An 18,339-nucleotide genomic window follows, 5' to 3' on the forward strand; every position below is an offset into this window, starting at 1 on the left:
TCCTGGCGATCCTAGACACAAGCCCAGGCGTCCTTAATAAACACCGCATCCTGCTTAACCGCCAATTTCAAACTTCCAAGACCTGCCCTGCCGGGTTTGGCCTTCTCGGATTCCCATTGGTTATGAGTCAAAGGAAGGAATAATTTAATTGGCTCTCCCCTTTACTTACTCCATTTCTTTAGAGATTTGGGCGGGGCCTGGCTGATAAGCGAATGTCTATCATAGGTGCGGGCATTCTTATTGGCCCAGGCACGGTTGGGCCCGCCCACGCCCTTCCCCGCGTTCAAACGCGGCGGCGGGAGGCACTGAGCGAAGTCTAATGCCAATCGGCGGCATCCTCTGAACGTGAGTCTGGGCACCCTTACGCCTAATTCTCCCCCACTCCACACCGCAAGACCAGGGGAAGGGCCTCTTCTACCCACACTAATCCTGCTTTGCCTCCCACCCCCAGGACTACCGGGGGTCAGGAGGGTGTTCCCGGGCTGGCGGAGCGCGCGCGCACTTCCACGGGAGCCGGAAGGTCTGCTAGGGAGTATCCGGGGCTGGAGGAATTGTTCTCTGAACCTGCCTGGGGTCCTGTGATGTTCTGCCCTGCCACCTGTCAGCATTATCTGCATTACTCTGTCTAGTGGAGTCCGGCAGCAACTTATTGCCTGTGTGACTTTAACAATGATTTACTTTAGTGTCTTTGTGCTCCCAGTACCGATCCACTACTTGCTACTTCAGACCTCTTTTCACTGGGCTCCAGCTGCTCTGATCTTCGTGCTATTATTAGAGAAGGCCAGGTCCTGCCTCAGAGCCTTAGCTCTGGGGGCTCCCTCTGCCTGGGGTACTTTTCTTTCTCCAGTTATTAGCAAGGCTTGCTGTCCACTCCCTTCAAGGCTTGGTTCAAGAGTTACCTTTTCAGGAAAGCCTACTCTGACTGCACTGTTCAAAATTGCGGGGCACACCCACCCACACAGACTGCCACAAACCCCCTCCATCCCACCCCCACCCCCACTCCCATGCCCCAGTTGCCCTCACCTTGCTGAAATTTTTTCACTCTCACAGCACTTAACCATTGCCCAACATATTATGTAATTTCTTTTTTCATTCATTCAGTCAGTCACTATTTAATAGCATCTACTATGTACCAAGCTGTATGTATCAACCCTGCCCAAGGATAAAAATCCCTGCCTTTGTGGAGCTTACATTCAAAGGGGGGCAGATAATAAACAAATTTGTAAGTAAGTGAGTATGTTAGATAAGTGTAGCGCTTGTTACAGTGAATAAAAATCTTGTTTTTAATCTCCATCACCAGACTGAGTATCCCAAGACCCATGTGGTGGCTGATCTTCATCCCACCCCCCATCCCTGATACTTTGAGGAAGATTAGGTTCTCTCAAACCCTTCTCAAATTGTCATACACACTTGACCTTCTCTTACTTCCCTTCAGCACCAGTGGGGGGGGATGTTGAAATTCAAGTATGGAGCACGGAATCTGCTGGACGCAGGTGCTGCTGAGCCCATTGCTAACCGGGCCTCCAGGCTGAATCTCTTCTTCCAGGTAACAGGCTGCCAACTCTGCTCACTTGAGTTTGTTTTCTTGGAACCTCCTTGTTACTCACCTTTGCTTTTATGATGACACTGAGGCTAGTCTAAGAGAAATCCCATTTGGCGTTTTATTTGCGCTGATAGTTCTGGGAAAAGGAGTCACTGTGCAGACAGGATAGTTGAGCTTGCCCTTGAAGGAAGACCTTCCTTATCATTTCACACACTTTACACTTCTGTCCTAAAGTTTGTCCAAGGAGCAAATGAACAAAGACACGCTTGACTAAAATTTCTGTAGGTGTAAATCTATTTTTTTTTATTCAAGGGATGTTTATATTTTAGATTAAAAAAACAAACAGTTTTGATAAATACCACACCTGTGAAACCACTTTCTTCTTGAGGTATAGAACAATTCCATCATCCCAGAAGTATTTTTTTAAATTATTATTTTTTATTCATTTAGAGAGAGAGGAGAGAGAGAGAGAGAGAAGGGGGGGAGGATCAGAAAGCATCAACTCCCATATGTGCCTTGACCAGGGAAGCCCAGGGTTTTGAACCGGCAACCTCAGCGTCCCAGGTCGACGCTTTAACCACTGTGCCACCGCAGGTCAGGCCATCTCAGAAGTATTAAAACATACTATCATGAGATAATATCCTAGTAGTTTTCTAACTCTTGTTTCTGATGGAGATGGAACACCATTGATGTAGAAATCCTTGTTTGACTTATGTATTCACAAGTCGGGGAAAACAGAGAGTGGGGAAGATTTAGATTAGAATTCTAGCTGCAGCACCTGTTAGCTGTGCTACCTTGGGCGAGTCAGTTGCTTCTTCAGAATCCATTTGCTACTCTTTAAAATAGAGGTTGTAACATGTAACACCTAATTCACAGGATAGTTGTTAGGATTAGGTGAGATAATCCATGCAAAACATTTAGCTCCTTGTCCAGCTCTTGGTAAGACCTTTATAAATGATAACTATTTCTACAAAGTAGAAACAAAATAGTAATAAATTTGTGTTTACTTAGTAGTGATTATATTTAGAAGAATATTTATGTAGGGAACCTGCATGATGATAAATACTAATACGTTCTCGGTGATTTTTCCCCCCCCTGAAAATATTTGTGTTGGGGAATGGTCAAACAAATCAGAATGGAGATAGATTGAAAGCTTAAGTTATTCTTTGGGACCGTCTCCATCTCCAGTTAAGTCAGTAGATATTTTTCACAAATGAATAGTCTATCTCTTAGCTAACTGGTGTGCTTCCACTTTTTAGCCCTTTCATTGTTTTTTACTCCAGAACTTTCCCAACTTATTACAGAGTTTATTAACAGCTTATAATGTGCTGATTATATAATACTATGGTTTCCAGTGTGCTGAGCACAGAGCCAGCATCTTCCTCATTATCTTTCTTCAGCACCATAACAAAAGTAGGGACTCTTCTTAGTTCCATTTCAAATAGGAGGACTTGCCTAGGATCATGCAACTTGTACATGTGAGAACCAGCTTCCATTTTTGGTCTGTCTGACTCCAGAGGCTGCTCATATAACTGCTGAGCAATACTGTCAGTGTATGTCAGTTTATTAAGTGTATCTTACACTTAAACATCATTGTAACAGCAAGGATTGTGGGTAAATCCCCAATTCATCTTTTTATTTATTTATTTATTTATTTATTATTTTTTTAATTCATTTTAGAGAGGAGAGGGAGAGACAGAGAGGAGAGACAGAGAGAGAGAAGGGGGAAGGAGCTGGAAGCATCAACTCCCATATGTGCCTTGACCAGGCAAGCCCAGGGTTTTGAACCGGTGACCTCAGCATTTCCAGGTCGATGCTTTATCCACTGCGCCACCACAAGTCAGGCCCCAATTCATCTTTTTTAAATGATAAGTTCCTCCTTACCCCCAGGAAAGCCATTATGTGCAAATGTAGTGTATACCTCACATTTGCCTAGTGCAGAGAAGTGAGGATGCTGTTCTTTCCCCATAAAGTGCCATTTTAATGAGGTTTTAATTGAGTAGTGATTTTTTTCCCCCCATTCAGGTAAATATTTTACAGAGTAGCTCTCAGGTTCTACTTGAACTCTAGGTCAGTGGTTGGCAGATGTTTAGATTTTTGAGTCAGTAAAATTCACAGATTTGCTGGGCTTACCTAGATCTATCAGCTTTTTATTTTGCCAAGTAAAGTATGTAAAAAAACAGATAACAACAACAAAAAAACCCCACCTTATTATTTTCTGGTTTATTTTATAAGAAAAGATATTTTAAGAAACATCAAGGGAAGAAGGACATCATTTCAGAATAAAAGGCCATTTTAAAATTTGAATACATTTAGCATTATAAAAGAGTTATAATGTGGTGGTCATTTATTTTCTCATTTCACAGCCGACTTGAAAACCTTTAAGAATCATTACTATATTGAAACTGCTGCTCTGGTTGGTCTACACTCATTAAAGAGCAGAAGAAACAAAGAATTTTAATTTATTTATTTATTTTTGTATTTTTCTGAAGTTGGAAACGGGGAGGCAGTCAGACAGACTCCCGCATGCGTCCAACCGGGATCCACCTGGCATGCCCACCAGGGGCGATGCTCTGCCCATCTGGGGCATCGCTCTGTTGCAACTAGAGCCATTCTAGCGCCTGAGGCAGAGGCCATGGAGCCATCCTCAGCACCCGGGCCAACTTTGCTCCAGTGGAGCCTTGGCTGCGGGAGGGGAAGAGAGAGACAGAGAGGAAGGAGAGGGGGAGAGGTGGAGAAGCAGATGGGCGCTTCTCCTGTGTGCCCTGGCCGGGAATCGAACCCGGGACTCCTGCACGCCAGTCCGACGCTCTACCACTGAGCTAACTGGCCAGGGTCTATTTTTCTTAGTTAGTGGTGGAACGGAACTGTAAAGTGACAGATACGATGACTAGAGCTTCACATGAAACAGATTTTCACCTACAAACTGGAAAATTCTATATAGTTCAGTAGTTTGGGAACAGCACCAAGAAATCAGTGTTTTGTGTTTTTGGTTAAGTTCTCCAGGTGATTCAAGTGTAGCCAGTCTGTTTCTATTATTCAGTGCTGTGTAACAAACTACTCACAAGCTTTAAAACAACAGTGATTTATTTTCTTTATGATCTTTTGGGTTGGCCGGATTTAACTTTTCCACCCTGTAACATCAGCTGGGGTCCCTCAAGGGGCCATGTTGAGTTGGGAGCTCGGCCAGGACTGGAACATCTGGGTGCTGACGGCAGGCTGGGGCACCCCAGAGTTCTTCCACTTGATTTCTCTATGAGATCTTTCATTATTCAGTGAATATAACCCAGGGTTTATAGTGTTTTCTGTGAATAAAAAGAATTTTAGACTCTGTAGGCCATCTGGTCTTTGTTGCAACTGTTTAGCTCTGCCATTGTAGCATAAAAACAGCCATAGACAATACGTAAATTAATGAGTGTGGCTGTATGCCAATAAAGCTTTATTTATAAAAAGAGGTGGTGGGTCAGATTCGGTCCATGGGCTGGAGTTTGCTAAATTCCTGTCTAGCCCAAGCTTCTTTACATGGTGTCTGGCTTCCCCAAAGAGCAAAAGCAGACTTCTCAAGGGCTCCACTCTGAACTGTCACAGTGTCATCTGTGTCACATTCTGTTGAAGTGACAGCACAGATTCAAGCAGAGGGGAAATAGACTCTATCTAGCTCTGGATGGGAGCAACAGCGAGTACCTTCAGAGTTAGAGGAACTGTTGCTGGCCATCTTTGCAGAGAGACCTCCACACAATCCATGGCTTGGCACATGGGATCCATTGCTCTAGATCAGAGGTTGTACACTCATGTCCTTGGGGGCCAGGCAGGGAGTATAAATGAGCCGGGTAGAAGACTATAAGTGCAGGTCTGCAAGTGTACTGCAGGTGCAGACCTCTGCAGTGAAATGTAGAGCGCGTTGGCTACCCAGAGTGGCACTGTTAGCAGCTGCAGCTTAAAGTCACCAGGCAGGGGTGTGGGGCAGTGTTGCTAGATCTGCCAGAGCCAGAAATCTCCCCCCATCCTTTTTTGGTGAAATCTGATTTTTCAATATTGGCAGATAATTCAAATTATTTTACCTACCACAGGCCAAACAAAACATGTCTGTGGGCTAGAGACAGTCTGCGGGCTAGATACAGTCTGCCAGTTTGCAACTGTTGCTTTAGATTGTGAATAAATTGAGCTTTAGTATAGTCACTCCATTCATTCCACTCTAGATTGTTTTAGTGAATTAAAGAAACTAAAGTTATATTAATGAACCTCTGGGCACACATGAAAGAAGTGGCAATCATTGTGTCCTGTTGTAGAGACATGAAGACATGTCAGGACCAGCAGGGTCCAGAATAAATGTTCCTGTGAGCCTCACACCATTAAGAAAGAAGGGCCTTTTCTAATTAATGGCATATGTGTGAAGTTTTCTTCCCAGGTGCTGGTGGAAGAAACCCACAGGAATGGAATTATACAAGTGATAACTTAATGACTGTTAATTGATGTCTCTTTAAAGAACAAAGCCACAAAATTGTGCTGTTAGCGTGTGTCACAAGCAGTTAGTCAAGTTGGTGGCTTGTAATTTACTCTGTGTGGATGGGTGTTATTGATCAAAGCTTTTCATTATTGACAGTGTCTCCATATGCTGTTTGCTGTTTTTAGGGGAAACCACCCTTTATGACTCAACCGCAGATGTCTCTTCTTTCCCGAGAAGGGATGTTGGATGCCCTCTTTGTTCTCTTTGAAGAGTGCAGCCAGCCTGCTCTGATGAAGATTAAGCACGTGAGCAACTTTGTCCGGAAATGTAAGTTGGGAGAACTATTTCTTGAAGACTGTTCCGCTAGAGAAAACTGGAAGGATACCAGAGGCAGAACGAGTCAGTGGTTGCTGTCAGTGGGCAAGAATGTTCTTGGATAGTCTGACCAGGCGGTGGCGCAGTGGATGGAGTGTTGGACTGGGATGCCGAGGACCCAGGCACAAGACCGCGAGGTCGCCAGCTTGAGCGCAGGCTCGTCTGGTTTGAGCAAGGCTCACCAGCTTGAGCCCAAGGTTGCTGGCTCGAGCAAGGGGTCACTCAGACTGCTGTAGTCCCGTCCCCCCCCCCCCCCCCCCCCCCCCCGTCAAGGCACATATGAGAAATTGATCAATGAACAACTAAGGAAGTGCAACGAAGAATTGATGTTTCTCATCTCTCTCCCTTCATGTCTGTCTGTCCCTCTCTCTGACTCTCTCTGTCTCTGCCACAAAAAAAAAAAAAGAAAAAAAAGAATGTTCTTGGATAGACCTTATTTCAAGGTCAGGTTCCATCTGTTGTAGTTGGGAGACTGGGTAAGTCAGGCTTAGTCTTGGTTGCAGGTGACAGAAACTTGGCTCAAACCAGCTTAGGCCAAAAAGTGAATTTATGGCTCATGAAACTGAGAAGTCCAGAGGTATGTCGAACTTCAGGCATGGCTGCTTCCAGGGACTTAAATAATGTCCTCTGGCCCATTCGCCCACTCACTGAGGGTGGATGTCTCCATTGGGCATAGTGGGCACAGTGCTTAGGTCCCAGAATATTCAATTTCAGTAAATTTAGCTTACTTTAATTAGTTTAGTTGTAATTTATTTTCAAATCATAAGGAAAATATGAATATAGCAATAATGTATGATTTTGGATTATACTCGTGGTTATGCCACTGTAGTCATAAATAGATATAATTTTTGATTTTTTTTTTAAATGCAGGAAGGGGCCCATGAAAGCCCACACCCCTGACTGTGCTTGACTTCCACATGGTGGGAGGTTGGCTGCTGGGGCCCCAGTTTCACATTCTTTTACCATATACCAGTCTTTTTGGACCAGTGCTGATTTTGCCCCCTAGGGACACTTGGCAATGTCTAGAGACATTTTTAGTTGTCAAAACTGGGGCTGGGGATTGGGTTGGGGGTTGCTACTGGCATCTGTGGGTGAGGCCAGAGATACTGCCAAACATCCTATGATGCACAGAACAGCTCTGCACTACATAGAGTTGTCGGGCTCAAAATGTCAGTTGTGCCAAGTATGGGTAACCCTGCCTTATATGACTTTGTGATATAACTACTGACCCTAAACTTTAGTGGTTTCAAATGACGATCGTTGTATTACTTTTCATGATTCTGTGGGTTGACTGGGCTCAGCTGAGGACTCCTCCGCTCTATGTGATGTTGGGCAAGATTTCAGGCAGTAGGGACTCTTCTGGTCTGGAATGTTTGGATGGCTCACCCAACATCTGGCATGTTGACTGGAAGGCTGGGTCAGCTCAGCTGGGGGCTCTGGGATGACTGGGCCTTTTTCTTCTGTAGTCTTAGGGTCTCGTGCTCTCCATGGCTCCTCTGTGGTCTCTATCAGGAGTCAGCCAACTATAGGCTGGGATGCCTATTTTCTAAACTAAGTAGGGGTTTTTTTTGTTTTGTTTTTTTTTTCAAAAGTTAGAAGCAGGGAGGCAGTCAGACAGACTCTTGCACTTGCGCCTGACTGGGATCCACCTGGCATGCCCACCAGGGGGTGATGCTCTGCCCATCTGGGGCGTTCCATTGTGGCTGGAGCCATTCTAGTGCTTGAGGTGGAGGCCATGGAGCCATCCTCAATGCCCGGGCCAACTTTACTCCACTGGAGCCTTGACTGCCGAAGAGGAAGAGAGAGATAGAGTGGAAGGAGAGGGGGAAGGGTGGAGAAGCAGATGGGCACTTATTCTGTGTGCCTTGGCAGAAATCGAACCCGGGACTTCACACACCAGGCCGACACTAAACTAAGTTTTACTGTAACACAGCTCCTCTCATTTGTTTAGGTATTGCCTATGGCTCTTTTCATATTATAATGGCGTTTGAATAATGGTGACTGAGGAGTTGAGGCCTATAAAGCCTAAACTATTTACCATCTGGCCCTTTTTAATGTTCTTTTTTTTTTCCTTTTTTTTTTTAATTTTTATTCATTTTTAGTGAGGAGAGAGAGAGAGACAGAGAGGGAGAGAGAGGAGAGAGAGAGAGAGAGAGAGAGAGAGAAGGGGGAGGAGCTGGAAACATCAACTCCCATATATGCCCTGACCAGGCAAGCCCAGGGTTTCAAACCGGCGACCTCAGCATTTCTAGGTCAACGCTTTATCCACTGCACCACTACAGGTCAGGCTACCATCTGGCCCTTTAAGGAAAAGCTTGCTGACCCCTGATCTGCATGGTCTCTCTAACAGAGATGTTTGAACTTTCTATATGGCAGCTCTGGATTTCCAAAAAAACAAAAGTAGAAGTGGCCAGCCCTTCTAGGGCTTGGGCCTGGAAGGGACATAGGCTCTATGAGGCTGCATCCTGTTGTTTGAAGTGAATTGTAGGGCTGCCCAAATTCTATGTGCCAGTGAACTACACAAGGGCACGGATTCCAGGAGGCATGGGTCACTGGGCATCATCTTCAGAGACTGGCTACTATATCCTACCTGGCATGTTCATACAATATCAGGGAAGATTCTAATAGGCTCTGCTTTGGGTCATTTGCCCAGCCCTTACCAGTCACTGTGTTTGGCCTCCACTGGGTGCCCAGGGGTTCAGGGCACTGTGATTACCAGGAATGTGCAGGTACCCAAAAGAGTTGGGAGTTTTGAGTAAATAAAGTCAATATATCTATCTATCTATCTATCTAGTACAATGACTTTAGGTATTTATGTGCGAACCCTGTCTGCCCTCAGTTTCCCCATCTGCAGAATGGGGAAAATGCATATTTAATAAGGCTGTGTGGAGAGTGAGTGAGTTAGCCACAGACCAGGCTTATCATGCTTACTGGCACTTGGAAACACTCAATACATGTTACCCAGTGATGATAGCCATTAACCTCACTGACATGTAATTATGGTGTAACTTTAACTTTAAAATATATTTGGGGTAGTTACTCATTGTACCATATTTGTTTGAATAAACTCTCATTTTATTTTCTTGACTATTCAAATTCTCAAATAGGGAGTGGGAGGGGAAGGGAAATTATATGACAGACGAATTTACTGAGCTGTCCACGGGCACCTTCATTAGTCTCGAGACGGATATCTGGCTACTTCAAAGTGGTGGATCTTCTCAACCCATTCAGTAATCAAGGGGCTTGGCTTAGTGAAATGTAGACTCTTCTAATGCAATTGCCTTCCAGGGAACTGTTGCATATTATTGAAGAGGCTTCCTGGAGAGTACGTTGAGAGGCTGTGATTGGAAAAGGGTGATTGCATTAGTATGATTTATGTTTTCCCTTTTGAGTTTTTGTTTTGGGATGTAAGCTGCTTTTTCCCATGGGAAGAACGGTTCAACAGTTGCTCTTGCCTACGTTTCTTGAATCTTGTCATAGAGATCGAGCTTTTCTTCAGGGACTGTTGAAAGAAATGAGACAGTATAGTCCTGAAGTATGGCCCCTAGCATGAGCCAAGGGAGGGCAGGGAACTATACGAAGGGAACTAGGGTAGGGATTTTTATGTCTTTTTTAAAAATTATTTTATTTATTTATTTATTTATTTATTTATTTATTTATGTGTTTTTCTGAAGCTGGAAACGGGGAGGCAGTCAGACAGACTCCCGCATGCACCTGACCGGGATCCACCCAGCACGCCCACCAGGGGGCGATGCTCTGCCCATCCGAGGCGTAGCTCTGTTGTGACCAGAGCCACTCTAGTGCCTGAGGCAGAGGCCACAGAGCCATCCTCAGTGCCTGGGCCAACTTTGCTCCAATGGAGCCCTGGCTGCAGGAGGGGAAGAGAGAGACAGAGAGGAAGGAAAGAGGGAGGGGTGGAGAAGCAGATGGGCGCTTCTCCTGTGTACCCTGCCCTGGAATTGAATCCGGGACTTCCGCACGTCAGGCCGACGCTCTACCACTGAGCCAACCGGCAAGGGCCATTTTTTATTTCTTAATTACTATTCTATCCCCAATGTCTGTCTGGCATATAGTAGGTACTCAGTAAATAATGGTTGACTGACTCGAATGCTAGGTGAACAAAATAAGTGACCAAATCTTAAGCATAGTGCTCATAATTTGTGTAAAAATAAACAGCAAGCATGATATTAAAACATGCATAGGAAAGTGTTCATAATTGCCAAAGTTGGGCATTTCTTGGTGATTTGATAGTAGCTGAAATTCTACTGTCTTTCATCTACATTCACCGAAGCTTCTGTATGTTCACAACTTGAGGACTTGTGGGCAAATTATAACTTGAAGTTGTTTTTTTTTTCCTAATTGTAAACATATTATAAAATTAAATATAAAAGGTCAAAGGGAAAAGTCCCTCAAAATGCTACCTGCCCGAGATAACCACTGTTAATAGTTTGGTGTATAATATTGCAATTTTTTTGTCCTTACAAGACATTTATTATGGCAATTTTCAGACATATCAAAAGATAGAGTACTTTGAATTCCTATGTACCAATCAGTTAGCTCTAGTGTCTGTCAGGCCTTTCCACGCATGTTGTAACACTGGTTTTCAACCTTTATACACTTGCACACTGGTGAAAATAGGAGGATTATTTTGGGGACCACTAAGGTAGAAATCACCCTGAGCATAAGTGAATTCGACTAAGGTCATTGGGTCTGCAGTCTTTATATGTCAGGGTGGATAACTCTCACAGACTGGCACAAATTTCTGGTGGACCGGTCCACACACTGGTGGTTTAAAAACACTGTTCTAATATTACTCTTGTTTAATTTTACCCAGAATGGATCATTAATGTTAAATTAAAAAGTGAGATATGAGTGTTTATTTGAGATAAATAAGAATAATTATTTGGAAATCAGTGGTTCAGGCAAAGTCTAGGTCAGGGGTCTCAAACTCGCGGCCCGCGGGCCGCCAAACAATTTTGTGCGGCCCGCAGACTAATCCACAAAGTTCAAAATATTTTGGATAAAATTAAGTAAGCCTAGGGGCCTACTTGTATTTTTCATTTCTCTAGCATCCTAGCTAGATATTAGCTTAGTTAACAGCAGTTGTGATGCGAACTACAGTTTCTGGTCGTTTTGTGACACTGAGTAAACTGCATGTACGATTGTGCTTGTTGTACTGATTTTTTTTTGTTTTCAACTGCAGTGAGAAAAGTGTTGCGTAACAGTTGCCTTTTGTAGACCTAGTGCGGCCCTCCGAACGGCTGTGATCTTGCTCTGCGGCCCACATGCTGAGTTGAGTTTGAGACCCCTGGTCTAGGTCATGTCCTGATTAGGAGACAAAGGCGATGGGTATTTATGAGAAAGGAAAGGGGAACAATTACATCAGTAGAAGGATGGTATTTCTATTGGTGTGGGTAATATAACATAGTGATGGTAATTCTAAATAATGTTGTAAATTTTTAGTCCAGTAGTCATTAGTCAAGTAGTCACAATAATTGCTCTTTTGTTATTTTGGCAAACAGTTCTTTGGGACACAGTGTTGTCCTAGGCCCAGTCCAGAGGTTATTTTGCCCTTTTTAATATCCCAGAGATTTGAGACAGAAGACATGCAAGTCAGTTCCTCTGATGTGGCAGCTCCAGCTCCATTTTAAAGTGGCTCCGTTTATATTATTGTTTACATATGTGTATAATGTTTTGCCACTAGCTTTGCTCACTTAGCACTATGTTTACTCAACAAATATTTATGGAACTCTTGCTATATGCCAGGTTCCATTTTAAGTATTAGGTATTAGGTTTAGAGTGGTGATCAAAACAGACCAAAAAAAAAAAAAAATACACACGTTCTAGTGGAGGTTGAGTTCTACCTCATTCTTTTGTTTTTTAGAAAATTAAATTCAACAGGGTGACATTGATCACCAAATGTACATAGATTTCAGGCAAACATCACTACATCATTTGAATAGTCAGTTATGTTGTATACCCATCACCCAAAGTCAAATCATTTTCTGTCACCCTATATTTGGCCTTCTTTACGTTATTCATTCCATTCTACCTCATTCTTTTAAACATGGGTGGGTGAATTTTCCCGCTGATGGACCTTTTGGTTGTTTCTAATTATTTTTCTGTTACAAGCTTGCTCATCACATTCTCATATGTATAATATTTTTTCTGAGCACATGTGCTAGTGTTTCTCTGAAGCACCAGTTCCTGCAAGTTGAAATGTTGGATTATTGAGTCTCAAAAAAAGAAAGCAATGCATTCAGCTGTGTGGGCTTTTTGCAAATGTTTATCTGACAAGGCCATTCTTTGACTGCATCTCATTACAGTCCTTCGGTCTTCATCTCCACCTCAATTATCAGTACCCAGTGGGCGCTTACATGCTGTGACCTTGTGCTGGGATGAAGGGTGATTTGCTTTTGGAGTCACAGCAAGCTGCTGATTTAGAGAGAAATTGTGAAGGGGTGTTTTGTTGTTGTTGTTGTTGTTAAGTAGTCATAGTCTTGAGTTTAAGATCTTACCTGTTTAATAATTCAAAGTATTTGGGAAAAGATATTGAGATTTGGAATGGTTTTTCAGAATTCAGAGATGATCATGGTGGTTTTGTCTGGAAGCATTTTGCTTGCTTGTGTGATTGAGATGCCTGGTGGCTGGCAGGAACAGATCCAACGTTAATAAGTTGGACAAATGCTGTAAGCAAATTGGGGGCCCAAGGCCTACCAGAGAAGTGAGAGATCGGCCTTGTGGGGGAGCAGTCATAAAACCCAGAGAGTTTCAAGCCAGCGTGTTTGGAGAATTATCATTCAAAGCTCAGATGTTTGAGCTGAGAGAAACTTGGAAAGGCACAGGGAAAAAAGATGGGGTTTGGAGCTGGGATGTCAGGTTAAAAGGAAAATACCGTTCAGGTTGCAATTTTGCTTCTGCATGGAGTTCTCTGTGTAGGCACTCTAGATTTATTTTTTACAGTGGTCATGATGGATTCATGGGGATCTACACACCACTCTTGCCTGACTCCCCAAGGAACCACAGGAAGGTGTTTCAGAATGACTGGCTAACATGAGAGGTGGGTCTGTGGGTGGGAAGACATTCAGTGCAACAGAGTTCATCATATGTTTCTTTGATCCAAGAGAATTAAGTTCCACCCATGCAACACAGAAAGGGGGTAGATAATGACAATGACAGTTGCATTGGCTAATTCATCAGTATGCCACTCTATGACTGTGGGTATGAAATGGCTTTTCCCTTTCTTGGACGCAGTCCCTGTCATTGTCTAAACAACTTGCTGAGCCAAATGTAACTCTGGAAATGTATCTTCCACCTTTTTTTTTTTTTTTTTTTCCTGAAGCTGGAAACGGGGAGAGACAGTCAGACAGACTCCCGCATGCGCCCGACCGGGATCCACCCGGCACGCCCACCAGGGGTGAGACGCTCTGCCCACCAGGGGGCAATGCTCTGCCCCTCTGGGGCGTCGCTCTGCCTCGACCAGAGCCATTCTAGCGCCTGAGGCAGAGGCCAAGGAGCCATCCCCAGCACCCGGGCCATCTTTGATCCAATGGAGCCTTGGCTGCGGGAGGGGAAGAGAGAGACAGAGAGGAAGGAGGGGGGGTGGTGGAGGGGGGAGTGGAGAAGCAAATGGGCGCTTCTCCTATGTGCCCTGGCCGGGAATCGAACCCGGGTCCCCCGCACGCCAGGCCGATGCTCTACCGCTGAGCCAACCGGCCAGGGCCTCTTCCATCTTTATCTAGTCGCCCGCCTATGGACGTGGCGTTCCCTTCCAGTGCCTGGAGCACTCCAGTGTCCCTCTGGGATTATAAAATGGTCTCTTGGTCTTCAAGGTGGCACCTTTCTGAGGAGGGATTCTCCTGTGTAAATTTGACTATATGTTTTTCTAATTTTCCTTTGGAATGTAACCCCATTGCTTCTTGGCCTTTTGGCTAAGATCAAGTGGAGTGTAACCTGTAAAAAGTGTAGTTTCCTTATACATAATGTATAGAACTGAATTTTTCAGTCCGTCATAGCTACTCTCGTCCATTCTTTCGGGTCATTTGAGCTGTTGCATATTCAGTGATGCTCTAGCCTAGTGTTCTTAGAACATTAAAAAAAATGTACGTTAGATGCCAAATCTGTCATTCACTTATTTAGTCCATGTTTCATACACTGAAGATCTCTGACTGAACGTTGGTGTCGTGTCCAAATTAGTATGTTGAGGCTCTGACCCTCAGTGGGATGGTATTTGGAGGTGGAACCTTTGGAGGTACTAAGCTTTAGATGAGATCATGAGGATGAGGCTCTCTAGATGAGATTAGTATCTTTATAAGAAGGAGAAAAGAGGAAGAAACATAAGAGTTCCCACTCTCTCTCTTTGTCAAGTGGGGACACAGTGAGGAGGTGGCCGTATGTAAGCCAAGAATTTGGCCCTCATTAGGAACTCAATCTTCTAGCACCTTGATCTCGGATTTCCCAGCCTTCAGCATGATGAGAAATAAATGCCTGTTGTTTAAGCCACCTTGTCTGTGATATTTGTTATATCAGCCCAAGCAAACTAAAACACCCACGGAGATTGCACTAGGAAAAGGAATAAGCCTATGTATTAAGAAAAAGACGGCTGCAGACCCTCTCAGATCTGTGACATGTCAACTCTACAGAGCCCATGTCAGGGCTCCATTTGCTTCCTTGGGCTAAGTTGTATTGTTTTTTTTTTTTTTTGTATCACTACCGCATATTAAGGAGGGAAGACATTCCTATTACTGACACAATCCAGGGGTGATAAAGTGGGCTTCTGAGAGAAAACTGAGCAGAACACATGTGGTCAAAATGGAATGATCTGAAATCAAACTGCAGCCTAGATCGGGATGGGAGGCATGCTGCTCTCGTCCCATTGTAAACTGGTCTACCTGTGGACAAGCTTACAATGCTGGACCAAATGCTGCCCTGCAGCCTTCTGAGAGGAGGAAGAAAAGCATGATCTGTGTTCTTTTCCCCCTATTTTCTTAGTCTACGAGATGCAAATTATAGCTGCCATGGAAACTGTGCTTGGGAATTTCTGGAGCCCTTAATTTTAACAGATAAAAACACTTTTTATGCTGATTTTATAATTATTCATGATGCTGAGAAAGTGACTAAATGTCTTTTGACAGTGAGGGAAGACATAAGAACACTTTTTCTTTTTCGGCTTTCATAAAGATGCAGGTATTCGAAGCTCTTGATTTGCCTGGGAGTAATTGTTCTGTGTTTTGCAGATTCTGACACCATTGCTGAGTTGCACGAGCTCCAGCCTTCTGCAAAGGACTTTGAAGTCAAAAGTCTAGTAGGTTGTGGACACTTTGCCGAAGTGCAAGTGGTGAGAGAGAGAGCAACGGGGGACATCTATGCCATGAAAGTCATGAAGAAGAAGGCCTTGTTGGCCCAGGAGCAGGTAGGAGCATTTTAGCGTCACGCCTTTTCCCCTCTCTGCACTGGAATGTTCACTGCAGAGAACGATAATCTGCTGAGTTGACATCTGGGACCAAACACATTTTCCTCTGTGACTCTGAGTTAATTACGGTTGCATGGGCAGAAAGGTCTCTCATGTTCTTAGCTCTTTTTCTTGAACTGGTATTGACTCATTTTGAAGGCTCACAAGCTCCCCTTGATTTCTTTACTATGTTCTTATAGTTGTGTTTTATTCAGAACCAACTTGGCCTTTTAATTAATGAGTTTAAGATCTTTTGTGACTGTCAGCTGGGGATTTAGCGATATGCTAATATATTATGGGGTGAGTCAGCATTTGCTTTTGTACAGATTTTATATATTCGTGTTGTGGGCATGTCTATTTGATTTTAAAACAAGCTGTTGAAGAAATTAAATACCATTTTTATGCGGCTATTCTTGTTTGAGAGCAGGCAAGAAGTTATCTTTAAGGTTGTGGTATTTTTCTTTCTTTGAAATAAGACCGATACTCAGACATACTGATTCATTTGCAGTGTTTCTAGACAGACGGCCATCAGCCTTGGAGTTGGGAGAGTAATCTATTAGTTACAGACATTCGAGTGCACATCATGCATTTGATAATGCACTCGGCTCTGCAGGGAGCCTGCACAGGAATTGAAGCTCAGGGCTGTTCGTTCAAACAACCCTGGAAAGCAGAGGGAAAATGCAAACAGAAAAAGCAGGCGCTTACCAGTTGAAACAGCTACAGCATCACAGGAGGGAGGGTAGTTAGCAGATTCTCTCAGGACGGAGTGAGGAGAGGTATGGGTGAGCCGGGGGCAGTGAAGGGGGGAAATTCACCCTGCTGTGGGTGCCGGGTGGAGAGAAGCGGCGAGGTTGTGCCAGTGTGGTATGCACGACGTTCTGGGGGTGTGAGTACTAGGATATTATATGCATATATGGGGTTGTTTTTTTAGTGGCTTTGAACAGATAGGAGAATGGGAAGAAATGAGGACATTTAGGTGGGATGGAGGTAAATTTGTGGGAAATCTCAAGAACCCTTTTTATTGAGGCAAAATATAAACAACATCAAATTTATCATTTTATTAACTGTTTTGAAGTTCCAGTTCATTGCTATTCGTGTATTTACAATGTTGTGTAACCATAACCCATTTCCAGGATGTTTTCATCACCCCAAACAGAAACTCTGTACCCACTGAATGGTAACTCACCCTCCCCCCTAAAACCAGTTTTTGGAATGGCAGTTTCATCTGTGAGACAGATGGCTGGGGATCGTGCAGGCTTTTGGAATGGGGAAGTTGGGAGCAGAGTGATGACTTCGGGGACTTTTTGTGGCCTCCAATCAAAGAAGCAGTGAAGGGCAGGAAGCTGCTTGTTAGAGTCCAGGAGTGATCTAGTCTGTGTTGAGGAATACAGTGTGAACAATCGCACAGAAAGGGGAAATGACAGGACGTGGCTGATGCTCACTCAGCCCCGACACCCACGCACCATCTATCATCCGTAAACACTCACTGAGCACCTGTTGTGTTGGGAGTGTTCTTGGGTCTTTGGAAAGAGGCATCAGATGGAGCCCCAAACTTGTGATGCTTATGTTTTAGACGCGAAATGGTGCATGTGAAAGCAAAATAATCCAACACACCACACTGCGGGTTCAAATAGGTATGCCTTCCTCCAGGTGAATGACTCGGCAGGACCCAATTATGAGCTGTGGGCTGAAGGTTTTTAAAATCATACACATCCAGGAGCTAATTAAAGCTGCCTGCCTGCTCATTCAGAGGGTGAATGTAAGAAAAGCAGGGGCCTTAACTGAGCTGTTTTGAGGCCTCAGAAATTGACAGTGTGGAGTGAGAGAACCATCCCAAGGAGTATGTGAAGGGAAGTGCTGGAGGGGAGGCTGGGAAAGGTAGTGTCCTGTGGACGAGACTTGTCCCCTGGGAGAGGCCCGTGCACCCACCCTGAGCTTTGGGGGGACTGGAAGAGGAGTCAGTGGTAAGCGAGAAAGATGTCAACTCTTCATCAACCAGTCGTCACTGAACAGCTTTTATGTGCCAGAACAGAAGGATTAGCAGATCAGGCGCAGTAGGGTAGGGCGTTGGACTGGTGTTTCCCTAAAGTGTTAGGTGTATCACTGATGGTCTACAAGATGAATTTAGGTAGTACATGGACAAAACTATTTTTAAACATTTTATAGTTTAACATTAACTAGTATGTCAAAACCTGGGACTTTTCACAGATGTTATTGTTAGAACTAAATGGAAGGAGGTATATTGAAAATTAAACTATTTTTATTTTGAAACAATCACAAATTTATAGGCAAGTTGCAAGTACAGTGGATCAGTCAGGGTTCTATAGTATGTATGTAAAATATATATTATAAATGCACATTGAATGTATATACATTCACATATACTTATACACATTGAAAATGTATACACATATATGTATATACAACTTCCCTGATCATGGGGACTGGAAAGTCTGAAGTCTGTAGTGCAGGGCAGGACAGTAAGCTGGACCTTCTTGGGCAGAAGCTGGTGATGCAACCGAG

The 18,339-nt window shown here is 43.9% G+C and overlaps 1 protein-coding gene across 5 annotated transcripts in view; it reads left to right on the forward strand.

Annotated features, from left to right (window-relative positions):
• The first annotated feature begins 295 nt into the window (after positions 1 to 295).
• The window catches only part of CIT (citron rho-interacting serine/threonine kinase), a 181,695-nt gene continuing 163,651 nt past the window's right edge, over positions 296 to 18,339 (forward strand). For all 5 annotated transcript variants that reach the window (XM_066260456.1, XM_066260457.1, XM_066260458.1 and 2 more), the window contains exons 1-4: positions 296 to 345; positions 1,436 to 1,546; positions 6,176 to 6,317; positions 15,602 to 15,777. In XM_066260456.1, the coding sequence (XP_066116553.1) occupies positions 1,451 to 1,546; positions 6,176 to 6,317; positions 15,602 to 15,777 (414 nt within the window). In that variant the 5' untranslated portion in view covers positions 296 to 345; positions 1,436 to 1,450. The remainder of the gene's footprint in view (positions 346 to 1,435; positions 1,547 to 6,175; positions 6,318 to 15,601; positions 15,778 to 18,339) is intronic.

This window comes from Saccopteryx bilineata, chromosome 2, assembly GCF_036850765.1.
Source record: "Saccopteryx bilineata isolate mSacBil1 chromosome 2, mSacBil1_pri_phased_curated, whole genome shotgun sequence".
NCBI classification, from domain to species: domain Eukaryota; kingdom Metazoa; phylum Chordata; class Mammalia; order Chiroptera; family Emballonuridae; genus Saccopteryx; species Saccopteryx bilineata.